This window comes from Pseudorca crassidens, chromosome 7, assembly GCF_039906515.1.
Source record: "Pseudorca crassidens isolate mPseCra1 chromosome 7, mPseCra1.hap1, whole genome shotgun sequence".
NCBI lineage: Eukaryota > Metazoa > Chordata > Mammalia > Artiodactyla > Delphinidae > Pseudorca > Pseudorca crassidens.
In genome coordinates this window covers 108,491,354-108,515,645 of record NC_090302.1, presented here as the reverse complement: position 1 = coordinate 108,515,645, position 24,292 = coordinate 108,491,354, and the positions used below count along the sequence as shown (strand labels likewise).

The window sequence follows — 24,292 nt, the reverse complement described above, 5'->3', positions numbered from 1 at the left end:
AAATAACAGCCTCAACTCCAACAACAGAATTGGTTTGATGATCTTTAATAGTATTTAGAGGATTCTCTGAAGCTAGCAAATAACTTACTTTTATCCTTGGGTATTCTTAAGCTTCCTAAAGAATAACGCTTACTGTAACTTTATACACTCCCCAAAATAAATGACTAGGCCTAAAAGGACTAAGAGATTCTATGGTAAGTCACGTTTGCTATCCATTCTTAATTTGCACCTAAACCCACTCAGATTGCTGGTACTAGACTGTCCTGCAGAACCTGGAGAAAAATGCTAATGGGCGCCTACATATCCATCCACTAGCTTCAACAGTTACTGACACTTGGCCAATCTTGTTCCAGCTATATGGCCCCAGCCCCCAAATTATTCTAAATTAAAGCCCTAAGATATCATTTTATCCACAAATACTTCATTATGAATATCTAAAAGACTAGGAACCTTTCTTGTACATATATCTTATCACAACTAAAAGTTAACGATAAATATTTAATACAAATTATCCAATTAGCAGTTGTATTATCCCACTAATTTTTTTTCCACTTGGTTTCTTCCAGTAAGTACCTAAACAAGATTCATATGTTGCATCTGGTTGATGTCACATAGGTCTCGCTGCTCAGTTTTTATTTCACCCCTCAAGGTGGGCCCAATCCTGGAAGAGAATCCTGACTGGTCTGTGTCCACATCCAGTTCAAGGGGGCCAATGCACTCCAGCTCCTCCAGGCTTCCCCTTGGCCCCCGTGGACTCACCCACAGCCAGAGAAGGAACACCCATTCCTGTTTCACCTGCTCTTCTCAAATGGGTCCATCCCACTGTCCACTCCCGCTCTCGGGTCTGAGACACCTGTAGCACCTTGGCTTTGTCCTGCACAGGTTTTGCAGGTTTTGTTTTTGGAGCTGCTGTTTTGTCTGCACCCATCTGTGTTTTGGAGTTCCTGGGGGTGCTTTGTCACTTGTGCTTCTGGACATGCTATCCATTGTTTTGGATACATCTGTTTCAGTTTTTTGGTTGAGTTTTTGTCACTTTTTTTTGGGGGGGGGGTGAGAATCTGGGAAAATTCAAACACTATGATGCTACCATCATCACAGTTTTGCAAAATCCAAAATTCCAGCTAATAAATGCAGAAAGGATGACAGAATTAAGATAGCACCATTTAGCATCTCCATTGATAATGGATCTAGGCAGTGACCACCAAGGAGGAGAAAAAGAACCCATAACGTATACGGAAAAGAATTAGATTTTCAACAGCCAGTCCTAAAGAGGGAGAACATGGAGTAACACGTTTAAGAAACTCGAAAATGTGAGATAAAAACTTTACATCCAGAAAAAGTGACCTTGAAGTATAAAGGACAAACTATTACCAACATGTATAAACATAGGGAAGTATCGTTCTTTTTTTTCTTCAAAATTCATAAATATTAATGGACTTCCCTGGTGGTGCAGTGGTTAAGAATCCACCTGCCAATGCAGGGGACATGGGTTCAAGCCCTGGTCCGAGAAGATCCCACATGCCACGGAGCAACTAAGCCCGTGCGCCACAACTACTGAGCCTGCGCTCTAGACCCCGTGAGCCACAACTTTCTCTAGTTGCAATGAGTAGAGGCTACTCTTCATTATGGTGTGTGGGCTTCTCATTGCGGTGGCTTCTCTTGTTGTGGAGCACAGGCTTTAGGCACACAGGCTTCAGTAGTTGTGGCACGTGGGCTCTAGAGCACAGGCTCAGTAGTTGTGGTGCACGGGCTTAGTTGCCCCGCGGCATGTGGGATCTTCCCGGACCAGGGCTCAAACCCGTGTCTCCTGCGTTGGCAGGTGGATTCTTAACCACTGCGTCACCAGGGAAGTCCAGTCTTAATGGCTATCTGATCTGACAATTTAGATATAAATACAATATAAAAATAGGGAATTAGCTAGCATATGCGAAAACATATTTTCAACTGTGCTCAGTAGTCACACTTGGTAGCAGTAGCACTAGAGTCACTATTCAGAGACTGCGGTAATGTGTAATTACATCTGTAATGTGGGAAAAAAGCAAGTGAGTCATTATGGGATATACTAATTCTATCATCTCCTATTTTCCTTGAGAAATACGACTGTGGATGAGGAAGAGGTAGAGATGTAATACAGAAGAGACTAGGTAACAGTCCTGAGTTTGAATTGGAAATATCAATATAAACTACAAGGTAAAAATTTTAGATTTAAAACTAAATATACACGACGACTACTCCAAGAGCAATGACCACCCCGAGTGCCCAAGTGTGGTCTGGAGGCCCCATTTCCCACTAACAGAAAGCTTAGGCTTCCTGAAGAGCTGGGTGAGTCCAAATCCCAGTCAAAAAATGTACAAAATGAGCTTGGAACATCTTGACATACCACCAAATGGCACGGCAGCTATCAAAGACTATTAGGGTCCCATCAAGGGGACTGAGGAGCCACTTGAACCTCTTTCTACAATACAACTCTTAGTGGATGGAGCTAGAATTTTCTAAGAGAAACGGTATCATGAGTTCATACCGATATTTCCAATCCAGTTTAGGATCACTGGAGTTTTTGCTTAACTTCAGTGTTTTCTATCTTTGCAACTTTTATTTTAGACTGAAAATCTTGCTTCCTAATGATACGAACAAAATTACCTATCTTCTTTAAGCTGTAAAGTTTCTATAATAGTTTCAATATTATTATTCACAATATAATTACTGAAAACTTTATTCCTTTCTGGTTTATCCTTCCTTTGGAACTACACATACTGTTACGCACCTTGCTTTTTTCACTTAGTAATATAACCTGGAGCTCACTCCACAGGAGGATCGCTCTTTTGGTGCTCCACTGCGTGGATAGACCATAGTTCATTCCCTCCGTCCCGTACGGACGGACATCTGAGTCGTTTATAAACGTAACTATTACAAACAGTGGCTGCGGTCAGTAACCTCCCACAGCCGTCACTGGCCAAGCTTGCGCTCACCACCCGCACGGGAGCACCCATTTCCCCAGCATGGCTTACGGCTTATCAAACTTCCGACACTTTGCCAATCTGATGCAGGAAATAGTATCTCACGACTGTTTTTTGTGGTCGTTAAGCTGCTTGAACTGACGTTTACTAAGCACTCTGCGCTAGAAGTTTTTCTCATTTTATTCGCACCACTGCCTGGTGGTATAAACTATTCTATTTTACAGAAGAGTGGGCAGTGAGGCACCTGCAGGGATGCAGAGCCTCGTCTGAAAGGCAGTGTGGTTTCCTGGACAGGCACCGGGCTGAGATCCAGGAGACAGAAGCTCCCCTTCTGGGAGTCCTGAGACAAGCCCCTTCCCTTCTCTGAGCCTTGGTGTCAAAGGAGGGTCGTCAAGAGCTGTTTCTCGACCTCGCTGCACACCACAGTCACCTGGGAGGCTTGAAAACCTATGATGTCTGAGGTCAGGGGAGGTTTAATGTGAATTTCACCTATCAGGAGTAAGGTTGATCACTTCCCAGATATTTAAGGATCATTTCCATCTTTCTTTCTGTGAACTACCTGTTCTTATCCCTTTACCCATTTTTTCTGTGCAGTTGGTCTTTTACTTAACTTTTGGCAGTTCTTTTAATATTAGGAATATTAACTCTTTATCTGCAGTATAAATTCCAAATATCTTTTCCACCTTCTCACCTGCCTTTTTTCACCTTAAAAGCACTTGGTTCTAGGAAACCGTTTTTTTTATCTTTTTTTAAAAATAATAAATAAATTTATTTAGTTTTGGCTGCGTTGGGTCTTCATTGCTGTGCGTGGGCTTTCTCTAGTTGCAGAGAGCGGGGGCTACTCTTGGTTGTGGTGCGTGGGCTTCTCATTGCGGTGGCTTCTCTCGTTGAGGAGCACAGGCTCTAGAGCGCAGGCTCAGTAGTTGTAGCGCACGGGCTTAGTTGCTCCGCGGCATGTGGGATCTTCCCGGACCAGGGCTCAAACCCGTGTCCCCTGCACTGGCAGGCGGATTCTTAACCACTGCGCCACCTGGGAAGTCCCTAGGATACCATTTGATGGATTAAAACAAAAGGTAAATGCTGGAGTAAAATCAGGAGATAGTCATAAGATTTCCTAGCTTTCCTTCTGAATAAAATCAATGTCAAAGCCCTTCCTTTCCCTGTCCATTTTAAATTAAGTCAAAGATCCACTCTTGTCTCTGATAATGAACATCTGTAGTGGGTGCCCATCTGGTGCCCCTTCTTGCCACCGAGTCCTTCTTTCTTGGAGGAAATCCATTCTACATGTGTGGGCAGACATACTCCAGGTCTAGACTGAGTGCTCAACGCTCTGGCTACTAACTGATTAAAGGATGGGCATAGGAACCAAGCCTATGAGTGAGTCATGGGACGTTATACCCACCACTGGACAAAGCCTGTCCAAGAGGTAGAAAGGGGACAAAGTCTTATTACACAGTCTGAATCCCTGGATGCAGCCCGTCCCCCTGAAGCAAACTAAATCCTAACCTAGTCTACACCGTCTCCTATGCTGTCTAAGGGAGCTTGATTTGTGTTTCTGTCACTTGCAACCAAAAGGGTTTAATGTTTTGTTGTCAGAGAGCATTCAAAATTATTTCTCCCCAAATCCCCTGAACCTATTACCTCTTGAGGCCAAAACTCTCTTCCTTCTCGCTGGTCTTCCAGATAATCACGGATGATGTTTGTTTTCTGCAGAAACAGGCCCATAGAGTTGGCAAGCTCTGTGTCTTCACCAATTAAGGGATCTTCTAACTCTGAGGCCGAGAACAGACGAGAAAGGCCAATTCCCACCAGCCCAGCAACGTAGTGACAGTACTGTAAAAGATGATTTTTCAAGTACTTTAATAATGAAACTTTTACTAAAACAGAAATGCTACAGATTAGCTATAAAAACCAGGTTCCAAAAAGAACGTAAAAGATCTCATTTTGCTTAAAACAACCACATTATACACCATGTACATGTAAAGAGCAAAAAACATTCCAAGAAGGATGTGCACAAAAGACTTAACAAAAGTGATCTCTGGCTCATGTGATGTTTCTATTTTTTTTATTTTATTTTTTACTGTATTTTCTATATCTGTACAATGCACATGCACTGCTTCTAGAATAAAAGGTTATTGAAAAAATAAACTAGTAAACTTTTTGATATCCCAAATTGGGAGTGAAGGCCTTGAGGGAATAAGGAATATTCTAACAGAAACTAGAATACCAAGCAGAATTTAATCTTGAAGACATTTTAAGATCTTGCAGTGTCTCAAAATCCTCATTAAGTAAAAGAACGTAGTGGTACTACTTTGTTTTTTTACATAACAAGGATGTGTTTTATTTATTTTTTAAATATACTTTCCTAAGTTTTTCACTCATTTTTTTAAAGTTTTTTAAATTTATTTATTTAGGCTGTGCTGGGTCTTAGTTGCGACACTCGGGATCTTCAGTTGTGGCATGTAAGATCTTTGGTTGAGGCATGCAGATTTCTTAGTTGCGGCATGCATGTGGGATCTAGCTCCTTACCAGAGTTCGAACCCAGGTCCCTTACAGTGGGAGCGCGGAGTCTTACCCACTGGACCACCAGGGAAGTCCTCAATGATGTGTTTTAAGCATGCTGCATATTCGGTCCTCACAAACATCTTCTGGGGCACATTCACTAATTATCACCATTGTGCAGATGTAGAAACTGAGGCACAGAGACGTCACTTCACTTGCACAAGATCACTCATCTGGCGCGTCAGAGGCCAGGGATTCTCAGCCAAGCCATACGGCTTCAGAGGCAGGTTGAACAACTTTGCTAAAACTCTGCCTTTCTCTCAAATGAAGTCTGAGTAAATGTAAATCTTAATTGTCAGAGAAGTTTCTTTCTATACAAGTGGTTTGTCAAAGCTGTCCTCCCCGGAGAAGAGTATTCCAAGACAACTCAATGGAATACTCTTTGTTTTTAAATTGAAATATAGTTGATTTACAATATTGTATTACTTAAAGCAATACGTTTATAAAATGAATGTCCACTAGACAACTTAAGAAGTGAAGAGGAGTTAATGAAGGTACCCTCTGCAGCAGAGTTAGGGGAAGACCAGAGTAGAGAGTGTCTCTGGTTTAAAGTAATACAGGGCTTCCCTGGTGGTGCAGTGGTTAAGAATCTGCCTTCCAATGCAGGGGACAAGCGTTCGAGCCCTGGTCTGGGAAGATCCACATGCCACGGAGCAACTAAGCCCATGCGCCACAACCACTGAGCCCGTGTGCTATGGCTACTGAAGCCCGCATGCCTAGAGCCCGTGCTCTGCAACAAGAGAAGCCACCGCAATGAGAAGCCCGTGCACCACAATGAAGAGTAGCCCCCGCTCGCCGCAACTAGAGAAAGCCCGTGCGCAGCAACGATGACCCAACACAGCCAAAAATTAAGTAACTAATTAATCTTTTTTAAAAAAGAAAGTAATACAAAGTCACAGACTAATCAAGGGGTACGATGAAATGGTAGAAAAAGCACTTGAAATATGTTCCAGGAGAGGAAGGATCTGGAAAGAGTAAAGATATGCTGAAATCAGAGAGAAAGCAGCTGTGGACAACTACAAGAAATTTTTAAAAGACTTATTAGAAATTAATAAAAAACATTACATATTACATTACAACATCCATATTGCTGTCCAAGGAAAAGTATATTTTAAGATAACAGTTCTTTGGGTAGAAATACTCCTAGAATGGAGGTATTCATTTTCCTCTCAAGTTGAAGGAAAAGAAAAATATTTACAAGTATTCAGTTTTATCTGATCCGAACTTCTACTCAACAGCCTATAATTAAGTTTCCTGAATAGATCTGCATGGCAGAAAAGGAAGTTACTGTGCTGATAACCAGTGCTGGTTCATGGCCAGGAGTTTCAGCTTTAACTTTAAATTCATAAACTGATATTCTAGCAGCAGCCACACTCACACTAACTTGTGGAGCATAAACCACCAGTTCCAAAGATGCTGTCATCAAGTTTTGAGTCGTGAAAAATGAGGAGGCCAGACCTTGGACCTACACTCACTCGATGAATATGCAGTAGCATCTCTTTTGGGATCCTAACCTAAACACTATTAGACACAAAATATGTACGCAGTTTAGACGTTTAAAACGTCTCTGCTTCCACTGAGGTGATGAGTAAGTCTCACAGAGGCCATTCCTATGGAAAATGGGCAAGACCCCCTCCCCTCCTATCTTGTATTTTGAGTCAAGTTTAGTCCCCGTAGTCAATTACGTCACTTTGTCCACAGAAGCAAGCTCTCCCCAACCCCTGGCCAACATCCTTCACAGCTGCTGGTCAGGGATAACCTCTGGCCAAATGAAAGCCAGTATAATTGTATCTGCCACATCATCTGCTCTCACAGCCCTTTCCAGCTGCTCTGTCCCTAGAGGAAGACAACCTGGGCCCCCCCAGGGCTCCTTCGTGTACCTCCATGTATGTGCATCTACAAGCACCATAAGAAGAGGTAGGTGGACGTCGAGAAACCTGGAACCTCTCACATCATCTTATTTCTATGAAAAGATGATGGGGAAGGAGGTGTGGGTATTAGAAAGGCACTCACTCCTCAGCGTAATGCAACTATGATCCAAGTTAATGCCTTGGGATCCTCGTGAACCGTTTTGTTTCTGAGGAACAGACACAGAATACAATTTAACAGTCTGATACCTACTCCTAAGTAAATGGGGCCAAGGTGGCCCTGAATTTAAAAGTAAGCTCGTGGGGACTCCCTGGTGGTCCAGTGGCTAAGACTCTGCACTCCCAATGCAAGGGGCTTGAGCTCAATCCCTGGTTGAGGAACTAGATCCCGCATGCCACAACTAAGACCCAGCATTCCGCAAGTAAGACCCAGCACAGCCTAAATAAAGAAATGTTAAAAACGAAAAGAGGGGCTTCCCTGGTGGCGCGGTGGTTGAGAGTTCGCCTGCCGATGCAGGGGACGCGGGTTCGTGCCCCGGTCCGGGAAGATCCCACATGCCGCGGAGCGGCTGGGCCCGTGAGCCATGGCCGCTGAGCCTGCGCGTCCGGAGCCTGTGCTCCGCAACGGGAGAAGCCGCAGCAGTGAGAGGCCCGCGTACCTCAAAAAAACAAAACAAAAACAAAAAAAAAACAAAAAAACCGAAAAGAAACCCAAATTTCATTTAAAAAAAAGTAAGCTTGTGTTATGAAGGAACTGGAAATGACTCAGAAACACACACACGTGCTCAGTAAAGGAAAAAAACACAGAAGACACATTTTAAGATGTGAAAAGTATTGATGTCTCTATATTACATGCAATAATTTGGTCATTAACCTCAAATTTCACAGCAAGTCAGAGACACTTTCATCAGCTTAATGTTTGCACCTCTGGGACGAGTTATATCTGCTTTGGCCTAACTCAGTGGTCCCCAACCTATTTGGCACCAGGGACCAGTTTCGTGGAAGACAGTTTTTCCACGGACAGAGTGGGGGTGTGGGGGATGGCTAATGCAAGCGACGGGGAGCGGCAGATGAAGCTTCGTTCGCTCGCCCACCGTGCACCTCCTGCTGTGCGGCCCGGTTCCTAACGGGCTGTGGACCTGTACCGGTCCATGGCCCAGGGGTTGGGGACCCCTGGCCTAACTTGACAATAAACTCCCCAGAGCAACGATTATTCCAGGTATGATGACACGTAAGCCCCTATTAAGTGTTTATGTGGAGACATTACAGCTGGGCTGTGAAACCATCCCTTGTCCCTCGGCCCGAATGTCATGGTGAGCACTGCCAGTTCATCAGTGCCACTCACACCGACAAGGCTCCACAGGGACACTAACCTTGTCCCACTCCCGTTCAGACATCACACGCTTATCCAGAAACTCTGCCATCCCAAATCCCATCTTCCGGCAAATGTCAACAATCACTGTTTGGTATTTCTCAGCCAGATTTCGAAACTCCAGGGAGATCTGAAATGGAGGTCATAAAAAAACAGAAAATTTGAAACACGTATTAAAACTGGGCACCAACAGGGTACCTACAGATCATAAAGCAAAGCAACAACAGAACGCATTAGGGAAGACTCCCAAACGATCCAGCTGTAAGTCTAACATCTAGGTTATGCTAGCTTTCTACATATAGAATAAGTTCGGCAAATTTCATAAATATTAAAATAGAAGGGTACAGAAATGCTAAAGTTTCTAGACTCAAAATAAGATTCAGGGAATTCCCTGGTGGTCCAGGGGTTAGGACTCTGAGCTCTCACTGCTGAGGGCCCGGGTTCAACCCCTAGTCAGGGAACTAAGATCCCACAAGCCTCGGGGCAAGGCCCCCCCACCCCAAAAAAAGAAGATTCATAGTCTTATTATACGCTCATCTTCCCATCTAATGAGCAATGAGATAATTCAACATAAAACTGGACATATGTGTAAGAATTTTAGGAAGAATGCCTCATTTTCAGACAAGCCTCATGATAATGAAGATTCATTTGTGCAAACATGTCTTGGCCACTTCCTATGCAACAAGCACTGTTGTGGGCACTGGGAATGCACAGCCGGGAGATGACCAGAAACTCCGCCCCCAGAGCTTATGTTCTAGCAAGGAGACCAGCCAACCACTGTCTATCCTCAGTTCCCGAATTCATACCATGAAGCTACAGTGTCTCCCTACTATAAGGCTACACTTTCTAATTCCTTAAACAACTCAGTTTAGTTCAATCTGCAGCAGGCTATCCAACATTTATTTTTCATAGCCCAAGCTTTAATGTCGAAAAGTACTATTGATGTTCTTAAAAGTCACTGCTACTGTACAAGTATCTTGCTTAAGTTCAAAGAAGTGTCTGTAGGTTATCAAAATAGAATATACTGGGTTGGGCAAAAAGTTTGTTCGGGTTTTCATCCCATCTTACAGAAAAACCAGAACGAACTTTTTAGCCAACCCAATAAAACACCATGAAACTTCTCAAATAACATGCTATCAACACACAATACTGAAAACAGTGAATAGACTTTGCTAAGCTTCCGCAGTGTGAGAAATACCTGGTCTATGTTTACAGAAAGGTTAGAAAAACTCCCTCAAGGAACACCTAAATTTAAGGACCTGAGAGAAACCCAGAGGGTTGCAGGGCACTGAAGGGGTTCAGAAGTCTAAGATCCTTTAGGATTATTCTGATAAACATAAACTGTTAAACCCCCAAATTCCATAAAACCAAACTGATCTCTCCAGAACTCTTCTCTACAGAACAGCTGTTCCAAGACAGAGCCAAAAGGTAATTCCCACGTGGACTGAAGCAAACGAACAGCTCTACCAAAGGTCATGTGAATCCCTGAATCTCCCAAGGACCTGGTCTTTCAACAGATCCCAGGCTGGGTCAGTTCTATTTATAAGAGGGGAAAGGCCAGCGAGCTGGGGGAGGAGCAGCTCAGGCTTGAAAACAAAGGCTCCAAAATAAACACTTCACTGCTGGATGTGAACCAACTTCAACTCCTTGGTACTTACTACATCATTATATAATTCAAAACATGAAAACAAAAATATCTAGGGAGGAGTGACCATGAAGAGCTCTACGTTCTCCCAGAAACCTGAGGGAGGGTGGGGAGGGAGGGGCCCGACTCCCCCAGGCAGCTCTGCCCGCGAGGTCAGCCAGGAGGGGCTTTTCCTTGTCCCTCCAGGGAATTCTGTTTCCCAGCTACAGTACACTTCTAGGTCCCGGGGTCACTCTCTAGTGATTCCAAGTGCGAGAAGGAAGGACACCACGGGGAGTCCACTGGTACAATGGAGAAAGGCCAGCCCCGAAGCAGGGGCAAGGGGAGCATGTACACAGAAATCTCCCTGATTATAAACTTTGGGGTGTTATGATCAAAACACTGGGTGGGGCTTCCCTGGTGGCACAGTGGATAAGAATCCACCTGCCAGTGCAGGGGACACGGGTTAGAGCCCTGGTCCAGGAAGATCCCACACGCCGCAGAGCAACTAAGCCTGTGCACCACAACTACTGAGCCTGCGCTCCAGAGCCCACAAGTCACAACTACTGAGCCCGCGTGCCACAACTACTGAAGCCCGTGTGCCTAGAGCCCATGCTCCTCAACAAGAGAAGCCACCGCAATGAGAAGCCCGCGCACCGCAACAGAGAGTAGCCCCTGCTCGCCACAACTAGAGAAAGCCCACACACAGCAATGAAGGCCCAACGCAGCCAAAAGTAAATAAATAAATTTATTTATTTAGTTTAAAAAAATATTTTTAAAAAAATGGTTTCCTAGAACCAAGTGCTTTTAAGGTGAAAAAAGGCAGGTGAAAAGGTGGAAAAAATATTTGGAATTTACACTGCAGATAAAGAATTAATATTCCTAATATTAAAAGAACTGCCACTAAGCCCATGTGCCACAACTACTGAGCCTGCAAGCCACAACTACTGAAGCCCGTGTGCCTAGAGCCTGTGCTCCACAACAAGAGAAGCCACCGCAGTGAGAAGCCTGTGCACAGCAACAAAGAGTAGCCCCTGCTCGCTACAACTAGAGAAAGCCCACGCGCAGCAATGAAGAGCCAACACAGCCAAAGGAAAAAAAAAAAACCACCAAAACACTGGGTGATGCTACCTTCACCTATATGCAAAGTTTTATTTTTAACCATTTTTTAAAGGGGCAGTAGAGTGTGCCAGGGATTAATAAGCACAAGGGTTCTGGATGTAGGCCTTTTGTGTTTGAATCCTGGTTCTGCCACTTAACTTCACAGGTGATTTGAGGCAAGGGGCTTAAATCTCTATGTCTCAGTTTCCTTATCTATACACACATGGTTAACAGCGTATCACGTCCATTACATGTTAAAACTATATTAATATTAAATAAAGCAAATGATAAACCGATAACGAAATACATTTCGTAACTCATAACTCAATAAATGTACGCTATTATTGCCATTATCATTTAAAAGTAACCCTTTCTTATTTCTCAAGCTGTGTTTGGAGGTAGATCTCTAAGACTACCAGTCTCCACTAGTACCAGGTGAAAAAGATGCACTCTAATTTAACCCCTAATATACAATGAGTGTTCTAGAAAGCCTGGTATCAACTAATGAGCACTGAAGCCTTATTACAGCCCCAGGTCCCATGTCAATGCTGACCAGAGGAAGCCTTCAGCCGCTTCACTCGGTTAGAAGGCCCCGTGGAGGCTCAGCCCCACCTTCCACCGGGCCTGGGGCAAGAGCACAACAGTGGCCACACGCCATGTGGCTCAAAATCTTAAACCATCAAACGAGCTAGTAACTTACCAAGTGCAGTATGTTCTCTTCTCCCACCCTGACAAACATACCTTCACAACCACCTGGAGGACTCGGGTGTGAATTTACAATTCTTGGCCCCTCAGGCTTCTGTTCCAAAATTAAATAGTGCAGAGACTGCCAGGAGGAGGAATCTCACACTCGTGTGTAAGGACACCCCAGACAGCAGGGTCAAGCTTCACCCACGACCCTCCTGAAGAGCCACCCTCAGGCCAAGGGTCACGGTCACTGGTGCACAGTACACCCTGGAGGAAATGGGCCCCAGGAAATGGACTGCAAGTCGGTGTGTGTGTGGGGTGTCTCAGGGAATTAGGGGCACGCAACCCCAGACCCCCAGAAGATGGTCTACAAGGGGAGCTGCACAAGCTCGGGGCAGGCATGCTCCCACGGCCCCCCTTGAGGGTGAGGTGGCCCAGAGGGGGGCCCTCTAAAGTGAGGGGCAGGAAGGGACTTCCCTGGCGGTCCAGTGGTTACGACTCTGGGCTCCCAATGCAGGGGGTACAGGTTCGAACCCTGGTTGGGGAACTAAGATCTCGCATGCCACACCGCGCGGCCAAAAAAAAAAAAAAAAAGATGGACTTAAGAAAAATAAATAAGTGAGGGGAGGGGGAAGAGCCCTTCTTGCCTCTATCTGAGAGCAGTGCTGTGTGAGGGAGGCCCTCGCCCCAAACCCACTCACTGTACACCTAACCCTCAGCAACCGGAATTTGTGGGATCTTCTAAAGCTCAAGATTTTAATTAGAACCCACTTAACTCCAACTGAGTGGACTAAATACCCAATATTTACAGAACACTATTCTAAGTACTCTACATGTATGAACTCATTCAGGCCTCGCAGCTCTAACTTTACAAATGAGGAAACTGAGGCACAAGGAAATTAAGGGGTGTGTCCAGGCTCACACAGCTGCGGGTGGCAGAGATCATCCTGCTTCAGTCCTCAGCTCAGCTGCGAAGAGCCCACGCCCTACCCCACAGCTGCCACCCATCATGAGCTGCAGCTGCACAGCACACCACCAGGTTCAGGGTGCCCCAGAGGCCAGCAGCGCAACACACCTAGGCTGCGTTCTCGGGTGCACTGGCTGGAGAACCCATCTTTCACGACACTGGCACTGGAGTACTCTTTCCACAGGAAGGAAGGCTGGACTTCCCAACAACATCCTGGTAATGACAGTAGCAGCTAACACTTAAGAGCTCCACCTACGTTAACTCTTTCCATCCTCACAACCACACTGGGAGGCAGGGACCATTATTCTCTCTGTCTTACCGATGAAGAAACAGAGGCACAGGCAGGCTATGTAATGCAGCACCAGTTAATGAGTGGGAGCATGGGGCCGCCAACCCAGGCAGTCTGGCTTGAGACGCACCATTGCCACATTATGCCACACTGCCCTGAAACTGCTGGTTTTGCAGTTCCCGCCAGGCACACGGGCCAGCTGACGGCCACCCCACCAATCATGCGCACAACTGCATCCCGTTAGTCCCGCTACCGTTGGAAAGTCCTCCAGGACTTGTCGGTCCTTCTCCTTGCTCTCCGTGAACCGCCAGTCGGGCTCATAAAGGTACGAGTGGAAGTTGTGTAACAGGGGGACCTTTCTTTCTATACTGATGGTCATGTCATCTTCCAGAGTGTCCAGCGCTCGGAGAACCAGATAAAATATGCATACTGCATGGCTGTAAGAAAGGAATAACTATCAATACATTGGAACAAACGTTCAAAGATATTTGTTTTAAAATCACATCTCATTTTTGCTGGGCCATTTTCTAAACCCTCCTACACCCTTAACTCTACAGAACTATGAAAGGATATCCAAAACTTTTCGTACTTAATGCAACTTCTTGGCTTCTCTTTCTCAGATGGGAGCAATGGACTTCTGTAGTTTATTTATAAAAATAAAGAAAGAACCTGCCAGCTGCACGTCACTACTACTCCCACAATGAGTAAACATTTAACTAATGCAGCACAACTGTAGAAAGACCAGCAGACCATTTGGAAGGAACTATTATTTTGCAGATAAAATAAAGTCAAAAGACACAATAACTTCTCACTATCAATACTATCATACCTAACGGCTAAGTCATATACATAATCTGCACAGAGGCAACTTCAGAAGAATTAACCCAATATACTAGAAATGCAAAGTAGCATAAGCGAAGCCAAGGAAAATGCATGAGCCGCTTAGAGACAGGTCCAGCTGCCAGCACTAAAAAAAGTTAATAAACATCCCCTCCCCCTCCCTGAAAGAGCTGGGCCTGCAGGGAAGCTATGAGATGGCCAGGTGCCTGGAAGGGCATTCTAAAGTAAACACAGGCGTGTTTCAACCCCGAACATTTCCTTCACCCACCGGGGCCTGTTCAGGCTACGCCACAAGCACGGCGACAGCCACGCGAGGGGCCGTGTCAAAAAGTGGCTTCGAATGGCCCGTAGCAGTTTTCTTCCCCCAGGTCACAAAGAGCTGCCTGCGCCACTCACCGCATTTCCCCATCCAGCGCCTGGATAACAGCTGCGAAACTGCGACTGGTCTGATTCAAGTACTTGTAACAAGTTTTCAAGCTGCTGCTGAGCGAGTCCTGCGTGCAGAGGAGACACACGGCGGTGGGAGACGCGGAGGGGCTGGAGTGGGGTTGGGTTGAGCGGCCGGCTACCGCGGGGCTCCGCAGCCGGCCGCACACGCCCTCTCCCCGCGGCCGGTCCTTGGTGGGCCAAGCGGCGGGGGGCAAGGGGCAGCCGCGCGGCGGAGTGCCCGCGCCCCTGGGCGCCGCGCCGGGGCTCAGCACCAAGGTCCGCTTGAAAAGGGACATGGCCTTGGTGCCGCAGGCGACTGCGGCCATGGGAACCGCGGGGCCAGCGCCGTTTTTCCTCCATAGACCCGAGAGGAGCGGAGGGGCACCCACCGAAGGGCGGGACCGGCTCTTGCTCCAACGCAATAGGCTTGGGGAGGCGGAGCAGTGAGCTGGCGTCCGCCGCCCCGCCCGCCCACGTGCGAGCCGAGCCCCGCCCCACACGCCCCGCGGCCAGCCCCGCCCACCCCGCCCAGATGCGAGCCCCGCCCCGCGGCCTATGGCTCACCACCCGCGCCTTCCTCACCTTGTTCCCCTTATGCCCAGAACCCGCAGGCTGTTGACGGAACCCCAATCTCTCCTCGGCCAAACTTTAGTCAGGCTCCTCAATCCTCCACCTTTGTACTTCTATGTTTATCTTTTGCGTCGCTCAGCTTTAGCAAGAACTCTGCTAAATTGGTTTAGCCAGAATCCCTCATCCGTCATGTATGATCACTGCACCATCTGACCCGTTCCTCTTCCCCCACCATCCCGGCGCCCTGACCTGCCTCCAGCAAGAATCCCGGTAGGTCGTTTCAGCAGAATGCCCCTTACCCCAGAGGTTTCCTCTTAGTACTTTTCCATCCACCCACACCCACACTCTGCTCCTTGTTGTATTCGGAACCGAGCCCAGTTCTATACTGAGGTCTCTTTCCTCTATTGCAGTTGCTTTTCTGAATGAAATCTGATTTCACCCCTTTAACTACTGTCCAGTTCTGGTTTTCCTTTAACACCTGTTAAACCTCTGTTATCCTCTGGAAAGCTAGCTATTCCTTTTAAGATTTCTAATCATCTTTCCCTTTCAAATCAGTGAGCTGTAACGATCTTTATGAATCTTATTAACTCTTCCCTAAGGAAGACAAAAACTGTTTTTCCAGAAAAAAAAAAAGCCATGTTCTGATATGCAAGCATATCAGAAAGAATTGCTGGCTGTTTTGTATATTTTTTTATGGAGACTTTATATTTTAGAGCAGTTTTAGGTTCAGGGAAAATTGAGTGGAAAATACAGAGTCCCCATATACCACCCCCCCAAGTCTCCCCCACTCTCTTTTTGAGAGAAGCGGGAAACATTTGCAATATCTAACAACAGGGGGGATGGTTTAAAATAAATATATGTACACACATATACATGTGTATATATACATATATATATGTATGTATATGGAAATCCCATAGTCACTTGGGAATGTCAACAGTGAACCTTGGGACCCTGCTGGGGTCCAGGTGAACTATCTTCTTTTCATATGTGTTTATTTCCTACCATGGATACATGTTCTTCTGTCAAGAGAATAAAGCTTTTCTTTTTAAATCACATAACCATGAGAAATTATTGCCAAGTTCAATTAAAAAAATAGTAAAAATTAACATTTACTAAGTACCATATATTAGTAAAATCATTTCGTACATACAGTCTGGCATATAAAAATACTCAGTGAAGGTCGGATGAGTAAATGAATAAGTTCAAAGAGTATTTAAAAACAATTCACCAACTCCTTCCCTATCAAAATGTGGAGAGGCAAGACTTCACAATAAAATAGAAGGAACAGAATAACAGCTCTTTTCTGACCTCTAAGCCAGCTCTTCACATACAACTGTTGTTATCAGGCCACAATGATTCCTTTCACTGCACTGCCAAATGTTTTAATCCCCGGATACAACTAAGGGTTTGGGGGCTGATGTCAAAGGTGCATCACACATTGGGACTTCCCTGGTGGCGCAGTGGTTAAGAATCCACCTGCTAATGCAGGGGACACAGGTTGGAGCTCTGGTCCAGGAAGATCCCACATGCCACGGAGCAGCTAAGCCCGTGCGCCACAACTACTGAGCCTGCGCTCTAGAGCCTGCAAGCCGCAACTACTGAGGCCACGCACCACAACTACTGAAGCCCCCATGCCTAGAGCCCGTGCTCTGCAACAAGAGAAGCCACCGCAATGAGAAGCCCGCGCACCGCAACGAAGAGCAGCCCCTGCTCGCTGCAACTGGAGAAAGCCCGCGCGAAGCAACGAAGACCCAACACAGCCAAAAATAAATAAATAAATTTACATATTAACAAAAAAAGGATCGTCGCACTCGTTCTGAAGAGCAACAATCTTGAAGGTGTCCCCCCTCCTTTCCAACACACCTTCTCCACCCTTCTTTTTTTAAAGCAGTCATCCTTGTCTCTTTTTTTTAGTATAAATTTATTTATTTTATTTTTGGCTGCGTTGGCTCTTCGTTGCTGCTCGCAGGCTTTCACTAGTTGCGATGAGCGGGGGCTACTCTTCGTTGCGGTGCGCGGGCTTCTTATTGCGGGGGCTTCTCTTGTTGCGGAGCACGGGCTCTAGGTGCGCGGGCTTCAGTAGTTGTGGCACGTGGACTCAGTAGTTGTGGCTCACAGGGTCCAGAGCACAGCCTCAGTAGTTGTGGCGTACGGGCTTAGTTGCTCCGCGGCATGTGGGATCTTCCCGGACCAGGGCTTGAACCCATGTCCCCTGCATCGGCAGGCGGGTTCTTAACCACTGGAGCGAGGTCACGAAATCACTTCGTATCTCCTTACCCCATCATTCTTTTTTCCTGGCACCTATTTGTGTCAATACCTCATTCTGTAACAATAATTTCCTCAAATTGACAAGAACATACAGGGAGATATAACTATGAAACACACTATGGAAAACACCACTGTTAAAAATATTTCCATTGCTTGCTTCCCATGAGCTAACGGAAAAAAAAATTTTTTAAATAAAAAGCTAAAGCTACTGTGGCCTGTCCCTAGAGCCTCCTGATGTTTTTCTTTGCTGAGATGAGCGTGCTCACAAGAACTCTCCAGTGAGAGAAAACAGGGATGAAGGGCATTGAGAGGAAGAGTGTGCAGTGGTGAGAAGGACAGGACTGTCCTCCCACGACTGGGGCTCCACCTGAAAGACAGTTCCACAAGTGGACGGAAACCAACCCGCCCCACGGCCTTCCATTCAGATTAAGTAACACAGGCTCCCTGAGAAGGGAGGGAAAACCTCACAAACTTGAGAAATGAAGTTACGTAACAGCAAGAGTAATATCTGCCACTTGCTGGGCAGCTACTACATGCCAAGCACAATACAAACATTACGCAACCTTTTAAAGATGACGTGATACAGACCTGCAGTCCACCCAAGGTCTTCATGGCCAGATGTGTAGCACAATTCAGAATCTGGAGTGTTTTAGAAGACAGGCAATGAAATGCACATACAGCCTGTCATTGTGGAATGGCTCCCTGTAACTGATTATCGACACTTCCTCAGCAAAACATTTTGAATAGTTATACTAAGTGGGATCACTTTATCATATATCAGAGCACATTGTACTGCCAAGTGACCTTGAGCCAGACTTATTAAAAACCTCTTTGTTTTCAGACCATTTTGGAGTTGGGAAATTGTGATTGACAGATTGTGATCCACTGTCTCTATTATACGGAGGAAGAACCTGTTGCTGGACGTTAAATCACCAAAAGGAATAGAGTCAGGATTAAACTTCATAGACATTAGTCTAAGTAATAGGATTTAGACTTGATAGAAGCCAGAACTGCATGATTACAAAACACTGAGTTTTTCCATTATGTGCTCTCTTAGTGATGTCACATAACTTACAGGTGGTAGTATGATGCCAGATTTACTTATATGCTCCTAAAAATTCAGGATAAGTCAATTTAGGGAACCCTGAACTCCTACAGCCAAATCCTTCTGTGACTGAAATAATCTCAGCCCTCCATGTCTGCTAAGTGTAATTTTTTTCCCCCAGCTTCTTCGTTACCCAAGAGAGAAACTAAGGTAATGTTAAGTGAAGGAAAATGGTTTTTCCTATGTTTCCTCTAACTAGAGGTATACTCAGCTATATTTTAAAAATGGTTCATGGGGGTTAAAAACGGCTCAGGAAAACTACAACTAACAAAATAGTACTGTACTGCATTGCTCATCAAATCTTAGAGCTAGGAGAGGAAATAGCCCAGGTCTCACTTTTTAAAAAATTTAAAAGATTATACTGTGAAAAGTCTTACCCCTACCCCTTACTGTGGCCACCCATTTGCCTCTCTAGAGGTATCCAATGCTACCATTTTTTCCAAGTCTTATTTCATAGAGAAGAAAATGTGACACAGAGAAGTCTCTGGACCCAAATCACAACCCTATAAATTGCGTCCCCTGACTTCAGACACTCAGCTCCCTTGCCCTTCTATCATTTTCCTTTGTAGTACTTCTCTCCACCTGAAATATTGTATATTTGCTTTTTTTCCCTTCTCTCTCTCTTCTATTAGAATGTACGATTCGCAAAAGCAAGGTCTTCACCTATTTGGTTCACCGTTTTATCCCAGCACCCAGAATAATATCAAGCATGCAACCGGCGGCCAGATGTTTGTTAAATGAATATAGGAAGGATAGGAAGGAGGGAGGGAGGGAGGAAATGCACAACAGAATTGGGAAGGGCAGATAGAAGCCAGAAATTGCTGTGTGCCCATGAAGTGTCTGGTGCACACGTGACAGCACTGGAATGTGATCAGCTCTCTGGGACCAGTCAAAGCCTGTGCTCTTTATTCTGGGTGGCCTCCAGAGTGGAAGCATGAAGGTCTTCAGACAGGCCAGGGATGGCATCATGGAACCACCACTCGAGAGCTTCCAAATTCAACTCCTTTACGCCACAGTTTCCTGATGTGTAAACTGGCAGTAACAATAGCACTTACCTCTTTAGCGTTGTCATCAAGATCGACTAAGTATGGTAAGTTACAAAATGGCCAAAGTTTGTGGCTCTTCCCATCAGGAGGTGGAGTCTATCTCCACCTCTTCGCACCTGGGCTCCCCTTGTGACTTTTTTTAGCCAAGAAGACAGTAGCAACTGTGAGTCAAGCAGAAAGCGGAAGAGTGCGTGCACACTGGGGTTTGTATGATTCTAGTCAATAGAGCAGAGTTCCCAGGCTAGCCTGCTGGATGAGACACACAGGGCCCAGCCTCCCCTCAATGTTCCGGCCTACAGCCTGCTAATCAGATGGTCCAGCCACATGCCAACCAGCCAGCTGAGCAAACCCAGTAGAAATCACTCAAGTTGGCCCAGACCAGGACACCCCAGCTCTCCAAGAGAACTGTGAACTAAGTAACAGTTGTTATTTTAAGTCACTGAGTTTGGTTTTTTACTTGTGGTAAAATATACATAACATGAAATTGACCATCTTGACCATTTGTGAGCGTGCACTTCAGGAGTGCTAAGTCACACTGTTGTGCACCCAGTCTCCAGAATTAAGCCACTCCGTTTTGGGGTGGTTACCCAACGAAAGCTAACTGATAACACTGACATAACAGACTTCAAGAGCTTCTCCAGTGCCTGGTACACAGAACTCAATAAATGCTGTCTATTAATATTACTATTATCGTTATTAATTTGATTATTCTCACAGTTTAATCCCCTAATTCCATTCACCTGCCAAACTACTGTTCCAAAACTACTGCTTTCATAGTGCCACAGGTGCATCTGACCATTGCCTGCTTCACGGAATACAGCTCAGCTCCTGGACTCCCACATGTACCCACTGCACTTTGCACTCAATTCCAGCCACACACACTGTGCTTAGTCCTACCTACATGACTGGCTCATACTGGCTTTCCCCACAGAGGATCCTCCCCCACTAATCTAAATCTAATACCTCTTTTCAAGGCCCTACACTTTGCAAAGCACTTCTGTGTTTTTTAAAAACTTTTCACTGTAAAACAGTTCTACTTCACTAAAATTTCCTGAAATCTCAATGTACTTAAGATGACTTGGCACTTCCTAGGTATCTTTTGTACACCTGCTCTCCATCAGGCTGGGAACCGACTGAGGATACACGGTTTCCAGTCTGTGTCCATCACACAAAGCGTGTTCAGCTTTTAGCTGAATCTGGACGACCCTCTGCTTAATGTGACTCTCTGGCCCATCACCTTAATGACCAGCAGCATGATGGGGTCAAGAGAGTGAGCTCTGGACTCAGACTGCCAGGGTCAAAGGCGGTCTCCACCAGTGAACAGCTGTGGGACCTCAGGCAATAACTAACCTCTCTGTGCCTTTTTTTTCATCTATAAAAACAGGAAAAATAATAGTAGCTTCCTCACAGGGTTACTGGAAGGTTTAAATAATACACGTTAGGAGGCACTGGGCACACAGTAAGAGCACAATAAATGTTAGCCATTATTATGACACCCTTTACCTAAAAGGTAAAGATCTAGGTTTAAAAAGTCTTTCAGGAGGACATCAAGATGGAAGAACAGACCTTGAAGGGATCTGGGCTGACCATGGTTCTAAGTCCACAGCATGGTGAGACTGCCTAAAAAAGTCAATGAACCAAACAGACTTAATTGATATTTATATAATTAAAGTGGCAGGATACACTTTCCTCTCAAGTACTCACAGAATATTCTCCAGGATAGACCACCTCTTGGGTCACAAATCAAGCCTCTGTAAATTTAAGAAAATTGAAATCGTATCAAGTATCTTTTTCAAATCACAACACCATGAGATTAGAAATCAATTACAGGAAAAAAATTGTAAAAAATACAAACACATGAAGGCTAAACAATATGCTACTAAATAACCAAGAGATCACTGAAGAAATTAAAGAGGAAATAAAAAAAATACCTAGAAACAAATGACAATGAAAACACGACAACCCAAAACCTATGGCACGCAGGAAAAGCAGTTCTAAGAGGGAAGTTTATAGCAATACAATCCTACCTCAAGAAACAAGAAAAATCTCAAATAAACAACCTAACCTTACACCTAAAGCAGCCAGAGAAAGAACAAACAAAACCCAAAGTTAGTAGTAGGAAAGAAATCATAAAGATCAGAGCAGAAATAAATGAAATAGAAACAAAGAAAACAATAGCAAAGATCAACAAAACTAAAAGTTGGTTCTTTGAGAAGATAAACGAAATTGATAAACCTTTAGCCAGACTTATTAAGAAAAAAAGGGAGAGGACTCAAATCAGCAAAATTAGAAATGAAAAAGGAGAATTTACAACTGACATCACAAAAATACAAAGGCTCATAAGAGACTATACAAGCAACTATATGCCAATAAACTGGACAACCTGGATGAAATGGACAAATTCTGAGAAAAGTACCTTTCAAGACTGAACCAAGAAGAAATAGAAAATATGAACAGACCAATCACAAGTAATGAAATTGAAACTGTGATTAAAAATCTTCCAGCAAACAAAAGTCCAGGACCAGATGGCTTCACAGGTGAATTCTATCAAACATTTAGAGAAGAGCTAACGCCTATCCTTCTCAAACTCTTCCAAAAAATTGCAGAGGGTGGAACCCTCCCAAACTCATTCTATGAGGCTACCATCACCCTGATACCAAAACCAGTCCAAGATATCACAAAAAAAGAAAATTACAGGTTAATATCACTGATGAAAATAGATGCAAAAATCCTCAACAAAATACTAGCAAACAGAATCCAACAACAGATTAAAAGGATCATACACCATGATCAAGTGGGATTTATTCCAGGGATGCAAGGATTCTTCAATATACACAAATCAATTAATGTGATACACCATATTAATAAATTAAAGAATAAAAACCATATGATCATCTCAATAGATATAGAAAAAGCTTTCAACAAAATTCAATACCCATTTACGATAAAAACTCTCCAGAAAGTGGGCATAGAGGGAACCTACCTCAACATAATAAAGGCCATATATGACAAACCCACAGCAAACATCATTCATAATGGTGAAAAACTGAAAGCAATTCCTCTAAGATCAGGAACAAGCCAAGGGTGTCCACTCTCGCCACTATTATTCAACATAGTTTTGGAAGTCCTAGCCATGGCAATCAGAGAAGAAAAAGAGATAAAAGGGATACAAATTGGAAAAGAAGTAAAACTGTCACTTTGCAGATGACATGATACTATCCAGAGAAAATCCTAAAGATGCAACCAGAAAACTACTAGAGCTAATCAATGAATCTGGTAAAGTTGCAGAATACAAAATACACAGAAATCTCTTCCATTCCTATACACTAACAACGAAAGGGCAGAAACAGAAATTAAGGAAGCAATCCCATTTACCACTGCAACAAAAAGAATAAAATACCTAGGAACAAACCTACCTAAGGAGGCAAAAGACCTGTCCTCAGAAAACTGTAGAACACTGATGAAAGAAATCAAAGATGACATAAACAGATGAAGAGATATACCATGTTCTTGGATTGGAAGACTCAATATTGTGAAAATGACTATACTACACAAAGCAATCAACAGATTCAATGCAATCCCTATCAAACTACCACTGGCATTTTTCACAGAACTAGAACAAAAAATTTTACAATTTGTATGGAAACACAAAAGACCCTGAATAGCCAAAGCAATCTTGAGAAAGAAAAATGGAGCTGGAGGAATCAGGCTCCCTCCCTCACTGTAAGATAACACCTCCTAAAAACCAGAACTCTCTGGAGATGGGCAGTCTCCAGAGGTAGTGAATTACCTGTCACAGGAGGTGTTCAGGAAACTGTATATCCTGGATTGTAAAGCAGTGACTATTTTTCTGTTTTGGGTCACAGATCCCTGGAAGCATCTGATAATAGTGAACAGAATTCTTTTTCCCCCAAAACACACAAATATACAGTAACATAAGTATCTGCAAATAATTTCAGGAAAGGGCCAAGTAAGAACTCTTAGCCAGAATCTCCTAATTAAACAAATATCTATTGATCAAGACACAGGAGAAATTTAAGGCTGTATTTCCTTTAGGCGTCCCTCAAAAGATTAATCCCCTATCCCAGCCAGCAGTGATTTTTCCCTTCTGTGAATTTCCTTATGGCATTTACTATATTCTGCCACAGTTACTTAAGTTTCTCTTGTTTAAAAACCTAGAGGTATCTTGAGGGCATTGCATCCACCTTTTGTTCATTAATTCACTAAAGGTACATCCCTGCCTTCCCCCGAGGGAAGGAGGGAGCCCGAGGCGTTTGGCACCCGTTGGCCGCAACCCTGGCCCTCGATTCTGGGCCCTGCCGGCCAGGCCCAGAAGCCGGCGGTCGCGCCCAGCCTCCCGGCTCCGCCGGGATGCAGGGATGCTCGGCCCACCTGGTCCATCTTGGGCATCACCTTCCGCCGGCCCCCCATCTGGAAGCGCAGCAGGTTGTAGAACTCCTCGGGGTGCCCCAAGCACTTCACGAACTCCATGCTGGCTGCGGCGAACTGTCGGACCTCGGAGCTCACCTCGCGGATACCTCGGGATGGCCCCTACCCGCAACCAAAGAAGGATTAGTCGGCGGTTGGGGCGGGGCGGAGGCGGG

General features: G+C 44.8%; 1 protein-coding gene across 5 annotated transcripts in view; it reads right to left on the bottom strand.

Annotated features, from left to right (window-relative positions):
- The window catches only part of FDFT1 (farnesyl-diphosphate farnesyltransferase 1), a 39,503-nt gene extending 15,211 nt beyond the window's left edge, over positions 1 to 24,292 (bottom strand). Inside the window, exons 1-6 of one of the 5 annotated variants that reach the window (XM_067745332.1) lie at positions 24,081 to 24,223; positions 21,393 to 21,439; positions 14,664 to 14,761; positions 13,681 to 13,864; positions 8,761 to 8,889; positions 4,599 to 4,790 (exon numbers count right to left, since the gene is read on the bottom strand). In XM_067745332.1, coding sequence (XP_067601433.1) covers positions 4,599 to 4,790; positions 8,761 to 8,889; positions 13,681 to 13,864; positions 14,664 to 14,668 — 510 coding nt within the window. In that variant the 5' untranslated portion in view covers positions 14,669 to 14,761; positions 21,393 to 21,439; positions 24,081 to 24,223. Of the gene's footprint in view, positions 1 to 4,598; positions 4,791 to 8,760; positions 8,890 to 13,680; positions 13,865 to 14,663; positions 15,178 to 21,392; positions 21,440 to 24,080 lie in introns of those variants that run through there. The other 4 variants (XM_067745329.1, XM_067745331.1, XM_067745333.1 and 1 more) reach the window with 4 other exon arrangements.